We start from the raw sequence: 19,150 nt of genomic DNA, 5'->3' as shown, positions 1-19,150 counted from the left end.
CACACACACACACACACACACACACACACACACACACACACACAAGAGTGTGTAGCCTATTAAAGATCGCGCGCCGAGTGTGAAACATTAACCACAAGGGATATTTACACGTCTAATGAATTAAAATGCGCGCGGGAGTTTTGCTAATCTGCACTTGTGGGATTTGGAACTGATTAGGACGATTATCTCAGCGATTTCCCTCATCAGCCAAAATGCCTTCAGTGCTTTTGAATTGTTCTTGTGCCGCACTCCCAATGTATTGATTCTCCTTGCTGCGTTTTAATCTTAAATCTCGGAAATGGCTTTGTGACCTTTTCCTGCAAATGTCCCGACACGTTGTCTCTCATTTGTGCTTGAATTCCTTTGGATTGTGGCAGAAGACGTTTCTTTTTGGCGATCTCGCTGCCTACTGTAGTACATAGGCACTTTTTTTTTTTTTACTTTACAGAGTCAGAATACTTTTGCCACATTTGCCTCCCGTGTTGTTGTTGTTTTTCAAATGATACTTGGGCTGAGCAGAGGTAGACAAAAAAAAAAAAAACGACCGAAACCTTTGTTGTTCGGCGTGACGTCAACACGTTCGAACGTCACTCTGGGGAGCTTGACGTTAGCATAAAGCAAATGATGCCAAGGCGCGAACCCGTTTGAGCTTCCAAGGTACGTCTTCCCATTGACATCGATTCTCGCAGTACTGTAATTGCTCATGATTTGTCAAGATGCCCCGAATGGACATTTCGGGACACACGGTCTTTTTTTTTTTTTGCTCTTGACTCCAATTACTGGAGACAAATTCAGTTTTATCAGTCTTGTGCACTTTTTCTCTCCAATAGCTGTAAAGATGTTTTCCTGATCATTCCATGCTGTACCTTTTTTTAAAAATCTGTCATGCGTTCTTTTCGCATCGGTATTATTGATCTTTGATGGATTGTTATTTGCCTTTCTTGCACTTTGTCGCTGACCATATGCAATATTGTCCTTAACGTTCCATGTCCTTTTGCATGATGTACCCTTTTTTATTTAAAAAAAAAATAACTGAACGGGTTGCTTTAATCCTGCTGAACAGATTCTTAAATTTTGTATACAGACTTTTTATGTTGCCTGTTAATTGCATTTTTACGCATTTGCCCTCCTGAAATAATGTTCCTGATCAATCCATGTCATTTTCCACACTGTACAGTTTTTATATACTACATTGTTTTCACCCCGTTTAGCCAGATTCTCAAGTTTTGTATCCATATTTGATTCTATTTGGCTTGTTAATTGCAATTATTGCACGGCTTTTTTTCCTCATTGAAAATCTGCGATATTTTCCTCAACATTCCATGTCCTTTTCCATTGTGATGTTCCTCGAATTCATTTTTGTTTTGTTTTTTAATGATATTGTAGGAGGCAAACATTCTTAAATGCTTTCATTCCACGTGGCGTGCAAATTACATTTGCTGTAAAATATTTCCAGACCAAGATGATGTCCAGCAACGGCACAAGTTTTCCGAATTTCTTCCTGCTGGGTTTCCCGGGCCTGGTACCTCGGTATCACGGTGCCGTGTCGGCGCTGCTCCTTCTGGTCTTCCTGGCCATCGCCGGCGGGAACATCTTCATTCTGCTTCTCATCAAGTTGGACCGAAGGTTGCACAAGCCCACCTTCCTCATCTTCTGTCACCTCGCTCTCACTGACCTGCTCTTCGGCACCGTTACGTTGCCTCGAGTCATCTGGAGGTGAACATTTCGTATTTTAAAAAAAATCTTTCATTTCTTTTAGTCGTGCAAGCAGTGGGGAATTTATTTTTGGTTTGTTTTTACACGACTCACAAAGGCCCGCGGCGGTCATTGGCATTCCGAATTCTCGTGTGCGCATTAATGGGCAAAATAATTTGCCAGTGAAGCTTCACTTTGTGCGGCTGCACTTGTTTCTCGCCGCTCATCTGAATCTATTCAGACGAGCAGCGATCGGGCCCGAGTCAAGTTGTTGGCTTTCAGCTCACTTTGGACTCACATGCAAGCGTGTTCGCGTAGCTTTCCGCAGCGATGCTTACGTCACCGGAGCCACCGACGGAAGCCGCGTGTTGTGATCCGTGATTTTTAAAACCATTTAATGTCCACAAAACAGACATTTTCCGTCCGTAACAGAATACGGACGAGAGTTGGCAGCTCAATGTCGGTATTTTGGAGCTGGAATTTGCATTCATTTCAACGGGGGCATTCGGTTTGAAATGTTTGGTTGCCGCATGCCGGTTGATGCCTTGCGTCATGTGGAGGTACTGGCTGGGCGACGCGTGGATGGCGTTCCGCGCCTGCTTCACGCAGATGTACTTCGTGCACTTCCTGGGCGCCACGCACTCCTTCGTCCTGATGCTGGTGGCGCTGGACCGCTTCGTGGCCATCTGCGACCCGCTGCGCTACCCCGCCGTGGTCACCAACGCCGTCGTCACGGTGCTCGGCGGCGTCTCTTGGCTCATGCCCGCCTCCTGGATGGTGGGCGTGGTCACGGAAGCCATCGCGCTGCCCTTCTGCGACTCGCCAGTCATCCGCCAGTGCTACTGCGACCACTTCAGCATCACCAGGCTCAGCTGCGACCAGTCCCAGGTAGGGGGTCCAAACATTTTGCTACTTGCATTTTCTTTGTCACACTTGCATAAAATATGCAACGTTTTCCTGAACGTTCCATGTCACTCAGGTGGAGTGGTTGGCCTTCCCCCTGGCCATGTTCAGCCTCCTCTGCCCGCTTTCCTTCATCATCTTCTCCTACTGCGCCATCATGGCCACGGTGCTCAAGAAGTACGGCGGTGAGAGTCGCGGCAGGGTGCTGTCGACGTGTTCGCCGCAGCTGCTGATCACGGGCCTGTACTACACGCCGCGCTGCTTCGTGTACATGGCCAACAATCAGGGCTTCCACTTCAGCGAGTTGGTGCGCATCGTGGTGATTATGGTGTACAGCCTGCTGCCCGCCGCCGTCAACCCGCTCATCTACTGCTTCAAGATGCAGGAGATCAAGGAGAACCTCAAGAGGAAGTTTCACAAAAGGAAGGCAACATGCCCGGCCGGCCGCATCGTAGTCGCTTCTTCCTAACTTTTGGCATCCTCATTCAACGTTTTGGGACACATTTTCTCCCCAGTTGCTAAAAATATGCAACATTTTTTATTTTTTGCACTTTTCAAAATTTATCCAGATTGTTCATGTGTTTTCTTGAACTTACAATCCTTATTGAAGCTTATAAAGCTTGAGAAAAAAAAAGAATAAACGTGGCCTTTTTGTATTTTAAGAATTTGCCATTTTCTGCATAAGTGTGCTCCAAACTATAACGTTTGTATTTGGAAGTAGTAAACGGAATGCTCATTTCACCCAAGCACAGATCTACACGTACCAAAATGGCTGAAACTTGCAGCAGTTCCAATTTTTTCCTCAGAGCTGTGAAGTCAGGAAAAGTTTAACTTGACCTTTGAAAAGTGGTCCTGCCACAGGTTCGTCGGGAGAGCAAAAGAATTACTTCTTGAAAAAACAAAACAACAACAGAAAAACATTTATTTTACGATAGGACATTCTTGAATGTCGACAGCTGCACTTTGTTGATATTTTCGTGGGATTCCAACAAAATAAAAATGACTGGGAGGATGGCACGTGGAAAAGAAGACTTTTCAAAATAAAAACAAGACCTTACAATCAAAACTGGGAAATCTCATTTCCGAGCGAGAGGGAACACCTGCAGCGACTTAATACTGTCCTGCTGGCGGGGGAGAAAAACAAGCACAAGAAAAGTTCCCAAAAGGGAAGATATGTGGTGTTTGTTTTTTCCTCAACACTGTACAGTACATCTTAAAAACATTAAATATACACATGTTCCATCTGGACGTCAACATGGTGGCTTGAGTACATTGTGGTTGGTTATCTGATATGGACAAAATTCAGGTCCCTCCCCCACTTTCTTCCTCCCCCCGTCTCCCTTGCCTACTCATCATCATCCTCCTCGTCTTCGTCGTCGTCTCCCTCCTCTTCCTCATCCTCCTCCTCGTCTTCGTCCGCTGCCGCTGCTGCTGCCGCTGAGCTGGAATCCACTTTGCCCTTGGTGCGATAGGCCACGATATCCTATGGCAAAACCGGGGGAGAGGTCTTCAAAACAAAATCCTTTGCAGGAATTCAAGACAAAAAAAAAATGCTTCCATGAAGTACAGCAGATAGAAAAAGTCGACCCACTCCATTCAAATGCCAAAATTGTGTACTTTCAAACTTAGCTTGGAGCAGACGTATGCACATTTTGAGCATGACGTCTCTGATCCACTGGTGAAAGGACATTTGGATTCTCTCCTCTTTCATCGCGAACTGCTTCAAACAAGAGGCGTGTAGGTTCAAGTGGTTACGATCGCATGACTGTCCGTGTCTTCTGTTATATTACCCTATTTTGTTATTTTACATCAACTGTTCTGTAAAACGCTTTGTTTCAGCGGCAGCTGTTGTGAAGGCGCTATATTCATGAAGATGTTTTGTAATATGTCCACGTTTTAATTTGTCCTCCATTCTTTGCTGAAAAATTCACGTTTTGCATTTATTCCATGTGCTCAGGCCCAAGCAATATAAATAAATGACTAAATGACTTTGCCACCAGCTCAAGTTATCACGATGCCTGTTGACGTGAGTCAAGGAGTTTCATTTAGGCAGAAGTAAAGCTTTCCTGCCCTACTATGGCATCTTTAGGGATCTATAAAATCTTACTGTGGGGATGTTAAAAACGCGCAGGTTGTTATTATTCGGGGCAGTGCAACTGCAGCGAGGACAGACAACAGCGCTAATGCATCACCAATTGTTTAAATTAAAGGGCCAGTTTGTCTGGCTGAAAGAAAAGAAACAGTGTTATTAAATCGGACTAAAATGTGTCATCGACGGGTCATGGCCCATGCTGCGTTGTGCGAAACAACGTGAGGCAGTGCCGACGCCGGGAACGTGACGTCACCTTGTCGTACTTCTCCTTCAGCTTGGCCGCCTTCTTCTCGTAGGGCTGCTTGTCCTCCATGGACGAGCCGTTCCACATCTCACCCAGCTTCTTGGCCGTGTCGCCGATGGACAGCCCCGGGTGCTCGCCTTTCACCTTCGGGCGGAAGTCGGCGCAGAACAGGAAGAAGGCTGACCTGTTGGCAACGGCAGCGGCGCAAACCAAGTTAACGCTCTGCTCGGGTCAGCTGAGTCCGAACGCGACTGAAGCAGAAGTGGGGGCCCGCTAGTCAGCCGTGACCGGCACATGTGCCGTCTTACAAGTTTGCTGTCTCAAAGAGGAGGAAGAAAACGTACATTCAGGTTGGACAAAGTCCACTGGGCAGGATTTTCTTCTACTCAATGTGACATTCAAGTAAACGGGAATTCAGAAAAGTCACACCGATATATCACAAATTAAGAAACTCTTTTCCAAGAGTAAAAGCAAGCTTGAAAATAACGGTATTTTTGCATGCAAAAATCAAGGAGATTTATATTACTGGAAAAGAAATATTTCTTTGAGGATAAATATGAGAAAAATGCAAATTTCAAAGGTATATGCATAAAAATACAGTAAGGTAATACGTAAAAAGATGCATCTTAAATAATATAAAATAGAATGAATCAGAAAACAGGAATGGAAATGTCTGACATTACAACATTCGAACAATCTGAATACAATGGGTGAAAAAAATATAATACAATGCATAATTGAATTGTTCAACGATTAATTGGACAGAATATCCTAACAGAATAACGAAACAATGAAAAAATACACGCGCATGTAGACACACACATATAGAAATGAGTAAAAAAAAAAAAAAAGAATTGATTGTTAATTCCCCCCCCAAATACCACATTTTAAGCCCCTCCCCAGTTTGACGTAAACTGAAAGAGCACGAACAACATTGGATGTCAATTCAAAGTGTACTCACGGTGGTCTCTTGGGAGCATTGGGGTCCTTGAAGCGCTTCATCTTTTGTCCCTTGGGGGGGATGTAGTTCTTCATCTCGGCCTCATAGCGCAACTTGTCCTGCTTGGCCATGTCTTCAAATTTGCCTTTCTCCTTCGGGGACATTGTCTAAAACAAAAGCATCAAATATAGAATGTAGCAGGTTTTTTTTTTTTTTTTTTGGCACGCCATGCCCCATATGTAGGTATGCACTCTAATATGTATATTTATTACAATTTATAATTGCGGTTTGTGCACTCTCTGCAATCCCCTGAGATGCCACAAGATACTGTCCAATCTCTGGGAAAGTAGTACCGGTAATTGATGTCAAAGAAGCGTGTGGAAGTCATACAATTTGCAACGAATTCCAACGTGTATGAACTTTGATGTTGACATATGTCCAAGGCAGGGCGACAACTGCACCCTCTTTTTGAAAAGCTCCCTGCTGAAAGACTTTGTGAAGAAAGTGCAGATGATTTGATTCGAACCTAAATTTGTGCTCAAACTGGAGTGAATGCGGCCCCAGAACTGAAAGGAGTTTCCTTGCCTTGGACAATTGATCATCCCTTACCTTCCATCTCTCTGAGCATTTCTTGGAGAACTCTGCGAAGTTGACACTGGCTTCGGGATGCTTCTTCTTGTGCTCCTCTCGGCACGTTTGCACAAAGTATGCATAAGAGGACATTTTGCCCCGCGGCTTCTTTGGATCCTTCCCCATTTTCCTTTGGTACTGTGGGCGTGCACACACACACACACACACACAAAGGAAATTAGAAAAAAAAAGAATGAATATATGACACTTTAAAGACGCACAGGCAATATGTAAATGAGAACAGAATCACGTCTGGCTAGTGTCTGCCTTTGTCTATTGTTTAATGGGGCTGGAGGGAGGAGAAAGGAAAAGGAGGGAGTCTGGGTGAATGACTGATGAGGTTTTGTACATTATGACCACTGTGGTACTGCATTACACCATAATGATAGAGTACTATCTGCTTTCCAGGAACCACACTAATATAAGAGGGGGGTATTTTACTATCAGGTGAATGTTGTCAATGAATGCATTAGAATTAGCTCCGCCCTAAGCGCTCGCTTTGTGTCCTCCGGCTTGTTAGCCGCACTGTTAGCACACCGAGCTAACCATCGTAAATGGCTGAGCGGAGGCCGACATCTAACAGTAGGCCGCAGGCCCTCCTCGCTCGTCGCACAGCGGTGCCAAGCTTGGAAAACGTATATCAGCAGAGTTAAAGTAGGGGTAATCATCGTCATTACTGTACTGTGAGTTTTTGGATGGGTGCTAAGTTCACTTTCTCGACTAGATGTTAGCCTCTCGGTCTCGCTACGACGAGGCTAGGCTAGGCTAAGCTAGGCTATCGTAACGGGCTAGCTCTCGAAGGTTAGCGCTCCGTTGATACAACTGCGGACGTTAGGCTGACCCACGGCGTGTGTGTGTTGACATTGGGAGGAGTTACCCGCCACTCCACGCTGTGTGAATAAATGGACTCCGCTGAGGCATTTTCGCCCCCTCGTCATCCCACCCCCAACAACATCAGACAACTCAGAACCATTCGAAAGACTCGCGTGTCCCACTATGCTAGCATCCTTTCCCATCGCTGTCATTCAAATAAGTTCACCCTTTCCCCCACCCACCCCATGCACACACATAGACACTCACACACGGACAACACGCTCCGCGGTAAAGGCTGCGCTCCACCCTACACAATCCAACAAGTTCGTGACAAGCGACGGCTTACCTCGAGTGTGCGCGTGTGTATGTGTGTCGTCTCAGACAATGGGACAAAAATCACGATGCGAGTGCGCGATGATGATGATGCTCGCGTGTTTATCCTGATTGTCGGCAGCCCTGCAGCCGGCGGACATTGGCTGCCGCCGAGCCCCCCGCGAGTGTCTAATTGGGCAAGCGGCCACTTGCACCGGCGGGACGGTTGGCTGCTTGTCTGGAGCGGGACGGCGTGGCGCTAAACTTGAATGGCAAATAGGCTCCCGCTACCGCCACCCCGAGCGTTACTTGCAAGATGCCCAGGTAGCGAGAGGAGCCACAAATTGGACTCCAGTGAGAGTAGCGTGCCTTTTGAATCATATAAATAAAAGAAAAAGAAAGTAGTCCTCCACATAGTTACTTGAGTAAGTAGGTCGTGGCAAAAAACTGCTCAAGTACAGAGTAGCTAACTGGGGAGTCATTTCTGATTCATTTTTTTAAATGAACACGAATGAATGTCAAATTGACAAAACTGTGCAATAGGAATATGCAAATTCAAACATTGCCCAACAATATCATTTCTTATGGACATAAGTGATATTAACAGAAACGAAGGCAAATTTAGCCACGATAAATGGTTTAACATTTCCATTTTTGTTTTATTGGCCCTGAAAATAAACGCGGTCCTATCTGAAACAAATATCAAAAGTCTGAAAAAAGTTTTAGAGTGTGGAAAGATAAAATCATCTGGGTCTGTTTTTAAGTAAAAAAAGAAAAATCAACATTTAAAAGGATATCTGGGAAAAAAACGTTCAAATTAAAAATACAAAAAAAAACAATTAGTTTGAGTTTCATTAGATTCTTTTAATGATAATAATATTGGTCTGCACACGGTTGTGGAAATCCCAATAACCAGGCACAACATTTCTATTCTTGCAGCATTCTCACTCATTTATGGCGTCCATGTTTCGCGAGGACGCAGCTCAGAGTCGCCATGGATCGGGTTCTCAGCCTCGAGGTACTTGCCTCAAGCTCTACTCAAGAAAAGTGATTGTGACCCTGTGAAATGTCAACCAGACTGTGGAGAAATTAAGGCACACCACAGTATTGATTTGGAACCTTCCCTTCAAAGTTCTCATGTTGGCCTCAAGATGTCACCAGCGCCATATTGCACTTCATGGCTTTGCCTCTGTCCCCCACCCACACCCAGAGGATCAACTTGGAGCAGTATTGGAAGGACCGTGCCAATGTGGCACCCTCGGCGAAATTGGATATGCCCCCTACTTCATCAACCATTTATGTACGCTCACAAAAGTCAAACTGTTAACTTTGCCTTTAATTTTGAAAATAACCTCACACAATTTAATATATACAGTATAAGTGTACATTTTCTTTTTTTTACTGACTGTTTTGTTACTGTCAAACAAAGATGCGGGTGACTATAAGGCAGTAAAAATGTAACTGAATTGGAATCAACTAGCTTGATGTGCTGTTTGTTTCAGGCGACTGGCCTTATGATTCCACTCTTCTCTGTTTTGAAAATGACAAATGGAGCAACTTCATGCGCCATATCCAGTCACTTGGAGTATTTGATGCCGCTTTCCATTACATTTACACGATGAATATTGATGTTTGAAATGATACCTTTACTCGGATAAAGCAATAACGTGAAATAAGAACGAAAGCGTAGCATTGAACAAAAAAGGTGTGTAGCTTTTCTCCATTTTGCCCTCAGCTACAATATTACTTGGCAACAGGCCGCCATGCAACATGGAGACCAGTCGGACGACTTCTGCTTCACCACCAAATCCAGAGAACTCAATCAAGTCTGCACATTTGACGTGACGCCTTTCTGTCAAGGTGAACCTCCTTTTATGGCTTCGCAATCGACTGGAGCACACTTGGGAGAGAAATTGAATCCCCTCCAAAGACGATATGATCCAATGAGGTGGCTTCTCATGATTCCTTTCATTACAGCTGATGGTGACACGCAATGCCCAAAGAGGCCCATTGGGAGAGAAAAAAAAAAATGATGCAGCGCTTATAGTGGAAAATGTGACCCAGTGATGGGAGCCGCAATCTTCTGATTGTGTTTTACGATAATGACTCCGCCAGAGGAAGGTCAACACAGCAGAAGAGCAACTCGTTTAGTTTCCCACTGTGCCATGGCAAGCATTCAGTTTGGAAATTGTACAAAAAGTGATGTTGCAGAGATCACTTTTTGGGCAATAAAAATGATCCTTTTTTTTTTTTTGCCATTATAAACATGCCATGACTGTGATGCGATTGCACTTCTTTCTGGTTATTCACATCTGGATGAATCATAGAAATCAACAGAATGACTGCAAGTAATCCACAGAGTAATAAAAAGGCCATGACAGATGTGTGCGTGACATTATAGGTCAGACGATAAACCTAACTGCTCCCCTCACCATTTTTTGTGACAATCTCATAACGTACCAATATACGCAAGATTTTGAGTTCAGAATTTTCTCTTTTGAACCTCACCTTGTCCTCGGAACATAACGTCACGCCTCTGGGTAGCACATGGACAATTCATAGGTTTGCTCACACAAATAACATGCATCTCAAGGCGGACTGGAGTCAAAAGGATCCACGTTATGGTTTTGATGAGCCCCTCAGAAGGCCCCGTGGTGGAAAAATAAATACAAATCCAAGCATGGCATGCTGGTGTTCTGTCCACACTTGCAGCTAATGCCGCCTCCACCGTCTGCCTACATGTTTCTCCTTGAGTGTCTGGAAACAACTCCCACACTCCTGCGAGGCTCCTCAACCACCGCAGGCCAATAAAGCCGGGAGGAGTGGCCATTGGCTGCCAGACGCTGCCGTCACCACGGGATTTGGGTTTAAATGCATCCAACAACTTCATAATCAATTGGAACATAGACTTGTAAGCACACTTTATGGGAGAGTGAACCAAGATTGTCCAAAAAAAGTACACATCCCTTGGTTGTTGTGGTCGAGCTCTGAGTTGTATATATATATATTTATTTATTTTTACTGTGCAAATACCTTCTGGGCCAGATGCATTCATGAATACTTTTATGACAGGGTTTTAAAACATTCTGTAATTGTGATCGAAGGGAATTTGGTTGTTGTGGTCGAGCTCTGAGTTGTATATATATTTATTTTTTTCTACTCTGCAAATCCCTTCTGGGCCAGATGCATTCATGAATACTTTTATTACAGGGTTTTAAAACATTCTGTAATTGTGATCGAAGGGAATTCAGACACAAGGTGACCACTCAACACCAAAAATCCGATATGTTTGTGAGCGCAAAGCGCGCCAATATGTACTCAAGATCGGTACAGTTCTTCTCTGGCACACTCACGTCATGCAATGTAAACGTGCCATACGCTCATTCACTCTCTTTTCTTCCGAGGTATTCACGAGGCACCTCAAACAATAGAAACTAACAAAGACTAGAAACAATTCATAGTAAAAAAAAAAGAAAGTCTGAGGCGCTCTAAAGCAGCAAGGCCAATCTGAATCCTCTCTACAGGCTTGCTGTAGTTGGTCTTAAAAAAAAAAAAAAAAAAAAATCTCATTTTAGTAGGCAAATATCCAAACATATTTTGATGTTTCCCCACAGGGACATTTGGCCAGGCTGCCATGTGGAGCCTCCGCCGCTCCTCTTGCCGGAAGCAACCCTGATCAAATGGGAAAGCAAACAAACAAAAAAAAACGTGTAATTCCTTCAAATCCTTTGCTCAGTCAGGCCGAATGAGGCGTTGCATACGCGGGGGGGAAAACAGTGCCATTAAATGTGGAAATAACAGCGTGTTGCATCACGGAGAATGCATGCAAAATTGCATTTTGCACAGTCCACTGTGTACAATGCCAGTGAAGCGCGATAGGCTGCATTATCCCCCTGGAGAGCTTTAAAAGGCGCCACTTTCTCATCTTTACCTTGGCTCCCGCCTTTCCACCCCCGTCCTCCTTCCGGGAAGTCACGCGTCCTAATGTTGCTACTGTATGTATTTTTATGACAGGGTGTATATATTTTCAGTGGTGGTAACTCATAGCAACCGTCCCTCGATTGATTTCTGTGCGCTTTGCATTCAGCGTTTCCGTTTTGAAAAAGCTAATGAGCCCGCTCTGGCTCAAATTGACATGATTTATGTCTGGAGGTGCAGGGGAATCGAAATATTCAGCTCTCGGTATGATGCAGTGCAGTCTGACACCGCTGTAAATCACAATAATGATAAGAAGAAGCATACAGTTGCCCTGAATACCCTTTCCACTATTGACATGAAGTGAAATGGCATGAATCCATTCCAGCCCTGACGAAAAACACCGCCATTTATTTATTGTGTTCTATAAATGTCAGACAATGTAAAGCAATAGACTGTTGAAGTGTAATTAAGGTGAAAGTCACCCACCTACACACAGTAGGACTGTACATTAAAGGGCATGGCCTAATGAGTGACAATGAGGAGATTCAGTTGGATATTTTCCACATGCTCCTTGTTCGAGTTTGTTTCTGTAGGGATTATTAGTATTGTTATTATCATTCTCTGTAAAGAATCGCACTTTTGAGGAACGAAACAAGAATGACGACTGATTAGCACCTCCGGGCTCCGGCCTTCCTGTGTGGAGTTTGTCTGCGTGGGTTTTCTCCGGGGACTCTGGTTTCCTCCCACGTTCAAAAAACACGCATGGTCGGTTAATGGAACACTGAATCGTCCCGAGATTTGATTGTGTGAATGGCTGCTGTAGTCCGCCCTACTGCCCAAACACAGCTGGGATAGGCTCCTGCACGCTCGCGACCCTCGTGAGGAAAGGTCGTTACATGAATGGAAGCCTGACCTCCTTTGCCCCTTTTGCGGGTGGTGAGTCCATGGGAAGAGGGACTCACATTGTCCTTTTGGGCTGGGCACGGCCTGTATACTGCCCAAAGACAGCTGGGATAGGCTCCTGCACGCGGGTGGTGAGTCCATGGGAAGAGGGGCTCACGTTGTCCTTTTGGGCTGGGCACGGCCTGGATCCAGAGGGCTGCCCTCGTGACACAGGAGAGCCATCCACCGGAATAAGCTCGCTGTCCGTTGCCAAGGATGCGGTGGGAATCTCCGGGAGCCAAACAAACAACAGGAGACCGGGGTCGCGCTACTGAAATGGCCTTTATGTTCACTCAAAATGCTTCTCTTTGCTCATGTCCCCAAACAGTTGGAGAGGTTTTTGCCCGCTTTTTCAAAATTTTAAAATGTCACGACTTCCTTAATTCTGAAAACATTCACGTTTAACGTTTAAAATTTAAAATACAAATGAAAAAACGATCTGATTTCGCACGTAGCGATGAACCGACCCAACTGTGGCTGTTACCAGGTGCAGTATCAGTGCCGGCCTGCCTGAGGGCGCCCCTGAGCCGCGGTGCTCAAGTGACAATGGCGCCTCCCACCACGAGAGAAGAGAACAGGCTGAGCGAACGCTTCCAGAGCTCTGCCTCTCTCCTCACTTCACTCCCTCGTTTGCTCGTCAAAGTGCTCGAGAGCTCCGACGTCGCGTCTCATGTACCTTGTGGCCGCGCTTAGATAGCCCCCGACACGCCGAGCTTCCCGCGTGGAGCCGGGGCTGGTGTCACCGGGCCTCGGCCAACCGAGACGACAATGCTTGGGGACAGGCAGTGGTACGTCGCGGGCTTGCTGTTGCTCTCCCTCGGTGAGTTGGCCGCCTTCACTTTTTTTGTGGGGGTAATGATGCTTTGCTGTTGTTATTTTTATCACACAACAAAAAAAAAAGACGTGTCGCTTCAACGCAAGCGTTCCACAAGTGATCGCTGACAACTTCCCGAGGAAGTTTGCAGGGTAAATACTGTAACATCGAAAAACGACGGAACGGCCAGTGGTGGCAAGTAACGGAGTACAGTAGTAATACAGTACTTTATTGTACAGGAGTAGGGTTTGTTCAGGTATCTGTAAATATTTGTCTGATGACCTTTGGCTTTTGAATAGCGTTTAGTTTCTACTTTTTACGTCAGAGTCATCTTGTGAAAGGGTTGTATTTCCATGTATTATTTGGTTTTGTAGCGCCATACCTGTCAGTAAAAGATGTGGTGACATTTCAGAAGAGCTGATATATTTATTTCCCTCAAATATTCGTGTGTTTCAGCGCTCGTGTTACCGATTTGTCTGAAGTATTTCGAGTTTAGAAGAAATAGAAACGCAATATACAGTCGATGAAAGATGCACCGGCTCTTTGTAAAGCGTTTATTTAAATACAAAATAACATGGATTTTTTAATGGGAATATATGCTGAAATAAATACAGGCCAAGATTATGTTTGTTTTTAGGGCAACAAAATCATCAACAAAAATATTATATTTCAAATCATATCGTGTGCGTGCGTGTGTGTGTGTGTGTGTGTGTGTGTGTGTGTGTGTGTGTGTGTGTGTGTGTGTGTGTGTGTGTGTGTGTGTGGGCGTGCGTGCCATATTGAAGTGCATGCAGCAGTACAGTATCTTGTGTTGGTGCATCTGAGGTTGTGCACTGAATGCAAAGGCATGCCACAAAAGCGATGTAGCGCGGTTTACTCGCACTGTATATCAAATACATTTGACATGCATGAAAATCAATTAACATGCAATGTATCGGTTCCAATTCGACAATTTCCAAACAGACGTTTTTTCCCGAAATTCCTGATGGCCGCCCCCGCCTCTTTATAAAAACATGAGAAAACACACAAAAAGAGAATGTAAAGAAATCATGTTTTTCAAAGTGTCTTTTCAAGGGATGTCCCGATCAGATTTTTTTGCTTCCGGTTTTGAGTTATCTACCGATATCGAACCCCGAGACAATTTATTCATTCAACATTTTTATTTGGTTTCGTGCCGTGGCATTTTATTCATGCAAATTGTGCTCCGTGCCTTAATAAAGGTTGGAGAACACTGCTTTCGTACATATTGAGTCTCCTGGCACACATCTCGCTCCGGTTTGATTTAATAACCAGAAATTGCCTGTCGCCTTAATGAACCCCCTCCAGACTCGACTTGCACAATATGGGCGGCCACGTGACCGCAGGACATGACGCGGCCTCGTGCCTGTGCCAAAAGCTCGTTTGTTTGCCACAGACGTGTTTCAGTGGGCTCAGGGTATCTTTGCCTGTGTAGAATATAAATGGCGGCGACCAGGAAGAAGTCAGGAATGTGGATGTGTCCACTCGGGCCAGATCTGCCGCTGTTGGAAGTTTTTTTTTTCTTTTTTTTCCTCGGGTCCATGTCCTCCATGAGGTGCACTTGAGAGGGCAGACTTGAGAACAGAATTAAAAGCAGCAGCAGCAAACATCTGGGCCACGTTCCAACTGTGACTTTTCGGACTGCAAAAGTGATTTTGATGCTGCTTTCAATTGTAATCAGCAAGTTTTCTGTTCATGATGTAGTTGTTCTTTTAAGTTGACTTTTGCAATGTTTTATTTTGCCAGCTTGCCGTGTCTCTCCGTAGTTGCCATTTTGGGAATGCTGTTTTGCACAATGCACATTCTCTATACTCGATCCACCTACTGGGGCCGTGCCCTGAGCCTCCTCTTCCCACTTGAACGTCCGCATGCTGTCCTCAGTGACGTCCGCCTTTCCTCTGTAGAAGCAGCGTGTCAGCACATCATCATTCTGTCAAGCAGACGTGGAAGTCACACAACAGCCTTCACAGATTTTGGAACTCGGTGCATACATACACAAGACGACCCGCACGATGAGGCGCCCCGTCCATTTGGAAGACTTTGAAGTGCGCCTTTTGGCCATGAAAATACCGTCCGTTGAAACGAGGTACAGCTGTATAGTTTATGAACCGATCTGCGATGAATGATAAACTGTGCGTGTGACGCAATATCTACTTGTCGTGACATTATTGTTTGGTGGTGCGCCGGCGCCGCGTGATTTATCGAGGGCAAAATGACACGCTGACTGAAGCCAATGCGAAAGGGGCTTCGCCGGTGCTCTGTTCTGCCATTTTTGCACAACTCGCCCGATGCGGTAATTCCATTTAGTGTTTCTCTCCGTCCGAACGGCTGGCTTCACCTCGGGCCTAAGCGCTGACACTAAAAGTGTTTTTTGAAGTCAAATGGGGCCTTTGAAATATAGATGAGATTCCCTCCCAGCGCGAGGAATCACATCTGACCAGGCCACCACACATTCGCTTATAAAAGCCGGCCTGGCCTGGCAGGGAAATATGTAAATTCTTATGAGACATTTTTATGACTAACGGCACGGCTGCAGAATGAACGTCTGCAGGCTCGTTGCTGGAGAACTGCTGGTTTTATGTCTTCATCAACACTCTCGAGTTGTCCTCTAATGGCTAGCGCAGCACTTTTTTTTTTTTTTTTTTTTTACTTTCTCAGCGTGGACGTCTAATAGAGGTCACCGTTTTGGTGAACCGCTGTTGGCAGAGAGTCTGATTTAATAACCGGCTGTGTGACTCTAGTGTGGTTGTTGTTATTTTTTTGTTTTCATCATATTGATTCCCGGGAATTTCTCTACAAGGAGGATCTGGGACCGGGGATCGATGGCGGCGTGATTGGAAAGAAACGGATCATGGCGGTCCAGTTTTTATTATGAGACGATTATTAAACCGTGACGGATGACAATGTGGACAATGCGCACTCAAAAGTGGCTCAGTTTGAAGGATTAACTTGTTGGAAAGTCAAAGTGGGTTCAGGGCTGACTTTTTTTTGTCTGGCATGTCATCAACCATGGCCGAACCGCCCCTTCATTGGCCAAAAGGGCTGACTTTCTGTGTCGTTTGCAGCATGACTTCCTGTGACTTTTTTTTGGGTGCGTCGTCTTGTAACGAACACGCCTGCCGAATTTAATGTTGCTCGGCAAAACCGGGGGCCAGGAGCTGAATTTTCCGAATGGGCCGAAACATCCGAGCGAGAAATTGATCATTCAAAATGATTCATTTCTGCTGACATGAATTATCTCCAAAGGTAACCTCTGATCTTTCCCTGCAGGTCTCATCATCGTAGCTGCTGGCAGCTCAGCAGAAGCCTCCCAGGTAAGTGTTTTTTTTTTTTGTTTTTTTTTAACTCCAGTGTTCTGCGAACAAATTGAACCACAAGGCTTGTGTGAATGGTCCAGTTGCTCGGGTTCCCCCTGCTTGTGTTTAAGACTTTCATTACCTGCTCAGAGAAAACAAACGTTCCCTATACCCCGCCTCTCTAATTGCTGAATGATGAGCTTTGGGATCAAAAAGTTGCATTTTGCTTTGTGGGCCTCTCTCAATCCGTTTTTTTTTTTTTTTTTTTTTTTTTGCATTGGTACTTTGCAGCTCAATAAATAATGAACGCTTTGCTTCTTGGGCTCGCTGTGAGCGTGTTGACAGGGAGGCTTCTTGCAGGGTTGCTTAGCATGGCAGGAATGGAAAATTACTGCCCGGGCCTTCTTTCATCTCAATTCGTCTTTGTCAAAATCATTTTTTTTCATCCGGCATGCCGGCAATGTCTGAACTTTTCAACCAAATGTGAGGAAGGGTGGAAAATGGTGGAAAACAGCATTGCGAGAAGCTTGCTCAGACATCGAAACATATCCAGTGTGTACGCTCATCACCAAAAGGCTTTTCGGTGAAATTGATGGAAAACGTCAACAGTTCACGCGAGAGTGGTCTTCTGGAAGGGCAGCCCTCAGGTCATTGAGGTTCTGGGGTACACGGGTTATAGGATTCCGGTCTGGAGAAGGTTCAGGCCATTCCATTTGAGGTACATCTCAACCTCGAGGAACTGGAGCGTTGTCGTCCATGAAGATGATATTAGGCCTGGAGTGTTCACGTCGGGGCTCAATCACTGGATTCAGAAGGTTATTCAGGTACTGTGGGCTTGTCACTGGACACACCCGCCCACGCTGTAACACCTCCACCACCATCAAAAGCCCGTCTGGCGACGTCAGTGGCCGATGGATGGCGCTCTCGTTGCCATTTTGGCTCAACGTGAATGGACTTTCATCAGAGAACAGCACCGAGGCCCGCCGGTCCCTTGTCCAAGTGCTCCCTGGCCCATGCAAGACGATGACCCCTGTGCCCGCTGGTCTGAAATTTTAGCCAAGCCGGTCCCCGTTTTAAAAGCGGAGACTTAATTGAAGTGGTATGACTGGAGTCCCCCACCTCTGGTGAACCGTAGAATTCCTGCGGGCATGCACACGCATTCTTAGGTCCAAAAATCAATGTGGGCAGGTCAAGTCGATCAAGTCAAGAAGCAGATCGTATCACACGTGCTGTATTTGATTGCGAGCTTTTCGCTCCGTCTGTTCTTAGACGTGACGGCCCGGGAAAAAAAATGACCTCAATCATGTGTGGAGCTTGACGCGGGGCGGCGAGGAGCTTTGTAGCTGAGCTACCGTGCAACGGCACTTCTAGCTTTTTGTGTGTGTGTGTGTGTGTGTGTGTGTGTGTGTGTGTGTGTGTGTGTGAGAATCTGGAAGGTCTGCGCACTCCGGGTTGTTTGCAACCCGCCCTGATTTCCTCAAGCGGAGGACACCGCTAACAAAATTAGAAAGGAATGTTGTCCGGCACGTGGAGACTCCCTGACATGAAAGACTAATTCATCAGAAGAAGAAGAAGACACAAGGACTCTGAGTGGGCCTTGGCACCGCTTCATGCTCAGGCCCTAATTACTGCTTGGCTTCTTAGCTTTGTAAACTTTGCGAATTTGTTTTGCTTTTAATCTTCCCGGAGCAACAGCGCGTGTCCGTTTTTTAATCACCGCTTGGCCTCGAGTCGTTCCGATGAAGGTTGCGGCCGAACGAGACAAAATGAGATGAGGAAGAGCCCCCGGCTCCAACCAGCTGGACTCATCACCATTAAACCAAATAAATAAACAACATCAATCAACTTTGATTAAATTCTCACCGGCTCCTGTCATGTGTTGATGTGCTTTGCTGCTATCGTCTGGTCCCGCAGGTGCTTTGAGCAGATTTTCAGGAAAAAGCGGTTCCAGGACTCTGCTTGCAGCTCGTTAAATTTGACCCACTGTTGTCGAAATGTTCCACCAAATGGGCAATGCTTCGTCCTCCACGACATATCACAGCAATGGCTGCTTGAGTTGACAAAAATTCCTTCAGAGTCCGGAGCCAACTTGAACGTAGGAGTGATTGTGGGCACTGCTGATCAGGCCTCCGAGTGCGCCGCACGACATGACTCGCGCGGCAGGGGCTACGCCGTGACAGTTTTTCTCTCCCGGCCCCTGCGGTTGCCCGTGGCAACAAGGTTTAGAGCACCGTCAACAATTTTCTCCAGTCTGGTGCGTTTTTTGGCAGCTGAGCCGAGCGCTCATCAAAAGATGATCCAAAGCCTCGGCATGCAGTCTGAGTCAGGGGTGATCCAGGGGAGCCTTTGGGAGGTCCTCTCGGGGGTCCTCCGCTTAGCCGAGGTTCATATTTATGCCATTAGCTGCCATATTTAGCGCCGTGTATTTTGGTCCTTTCATGAAAGATATGCCGGGGTCAAATATTCAACCTTTGTCATTACACTGGCATGCAAATGTAAAGTGAAATTGAGTTTTTTGTTTTATGAATGAGCT

The 19,150-nt window shown here is 45.6% G+C and overlaps 3 protein-coding genes across 7 annotated transcripts in view; 2 read left to right on the top strand and 1 right to left on the bottom strand.

Annotated features, from left to right (window-relative positions):
* Positions 1 to 542: 542 nt before the first annotated feature.
* On the top strand, positions 543 to 3,226 carry LOC109507842 (olfactory receptor 52E8-like). Its single transcript, XM_019857544.1, has 3 exons — positions 543 to 1,716; positions 2,256 to 2,583; positions 2,675 to 3,226. Exons 1-3 carry the CDS (start codon positions 1,463 to 1,465, stop codon positions 3,065 to 3,067), a joined length of 975 nt encoding a protein of 324 aa, XP_019713103.1. The 5' UTR covers positions 543 to 1,462; the 3' UTR covers positions 3,068 to 3,226.
* Positions 3,227 to 3,503: 277 nt separating this feature from the next.
* hmgb1b (high mobility group box 1b) lies at positions 3,504 to 7,894 on the bottom strand. 2 transcript variants are annotated; one of them, XM_019857546.1, is made up of 5 exons: positions 7,664 to 7,894; positions 6,484 to 6,642; positions 5,896 to 6,041; positions 4,944 to 5,118; positions 3,504 to 4,081 (listed from the first exon to the last, which is right to left on the bottom strand). In XM_019857546.1, exons 2-5 carry the CDS (start codon positions 6,628 to 6,630, stop codon positions 3,944 to 3,946), a joined length of 606 nt encoding a protein of 201 aa, XP_019713105.1. In that variant the 5' UTR covers positions 6,631 to 6,642; positions 7,664 to 7,894; the 3' UTR covers positions 3,504 to 3,943. The 2 variants fall into 2 exon arrangements, with proteins under 2 accessions (XP_019713105.1, XP_019713106.1); XM_019857547.1 differs by lacking the exon at positions 7,664 to 7,894 and adding an exon at positions 7,585 to 7,657.
* Positions 6,735 to 19,150, top strand: part of b3glcta (beta 3-glucosyltransferase a) — a 32,256-nt gene continuing 19,840 nt past the window's right edge. The window contains exons 1-4 of one of the 4 annotated variants that reach the window (XM_019857543.1): positions 7,127 to 7,139; positions 8,569 to 8,647; positions 9,365 to 9,489; positions 16,592 to 16,635. In XM_019857543.1, coding sequence (XP_019713102.1) covers positions 9,393 to 9,489; positions 16,592 to 16,635 — 141 coding nt within the window. In that variant the 5' untranslated portion in view covers positions 7,127 to 7,139; positions 8,569 to 8,647; positions 9,365 to 9,392. Of the gene's footprint in view, positions 7,140 to 8,568; positions 8,648 to 9,364; positions 9,490 to 13,032; positions 13,310 to 16,591; positions 16,636 to 19,150 lie in introns of those variants that run through there. The other 3 variants (XM_019857540.1, XM_019857539.1, XM_019857541.1) reach the window with 3 other exon arrangements.

The sequence above is a fragment of the Hippocampus comes genome, unplaced genomic scaffold, assembly GCF_001891065.2.
Source record: "Hippocampus comes isolate QL1 unplaced genomic scaffold, H_comes_QL1_v1.1 scaffold590, whole genome shotgun sequence".
NCBI classification, from domain to species: Eukaryota; Metazoa; Chordata; class Actinopteri; order Syngnathiformes; family Syngnathidae; genus Hippocampus; species Hippocampus comes.
Note: the sequence above shows the minus strand (reverse complement) of the source record. Positions and strands in the feature narration are given on the sequence as shown.

Bases quoted from the DNA above. Each gene is read 5' to 3' on its own strand.
- LOC109507842 (XM_019857544.1), top strand. From the start codon at position 1,463: ATGATGTCCAGCAACGGCACAAGTTTTCCGAATTTCTTCCTGCTGGGT. The intron at 1,717-2,255 runs GTGAACATTTCG...CGTCATGTGGAG, and splicing joins TTGCCTCGAGTCATCTGGAG to GTACTGGCTGGGCGACGCGT. The intron at 2,584-2,674 runs GTAGGGGGTCCA...CATGTCACTCAG, and splicing joins TCAGCTGCGACCAGTCCCAG to GTGGAGTGGTTGGCCTTCCC.
- hmgb1b (XM_019857546.1), bottom strand. From the start codon at position 6,630: ATGGGGAAGGATCCAAAGAAGCCGCGGGGCAAAATGTCCTCTTATGCA. The intron at 6,042-6,483 runs GTAAGGGATGAT...CTTTTGTTTTAG, and splicing joins AATGCTCAGAGAGATGGAAG to ACAATGTCCCCGAAGGAGAA. The intron at 4,082-4,943 runs GTGACGTCACGT...GTTTTGCCATAG, and splicing joins TGAAGGAGAAGTACGACAAG to GATATCGTGGCCTATCGCAC.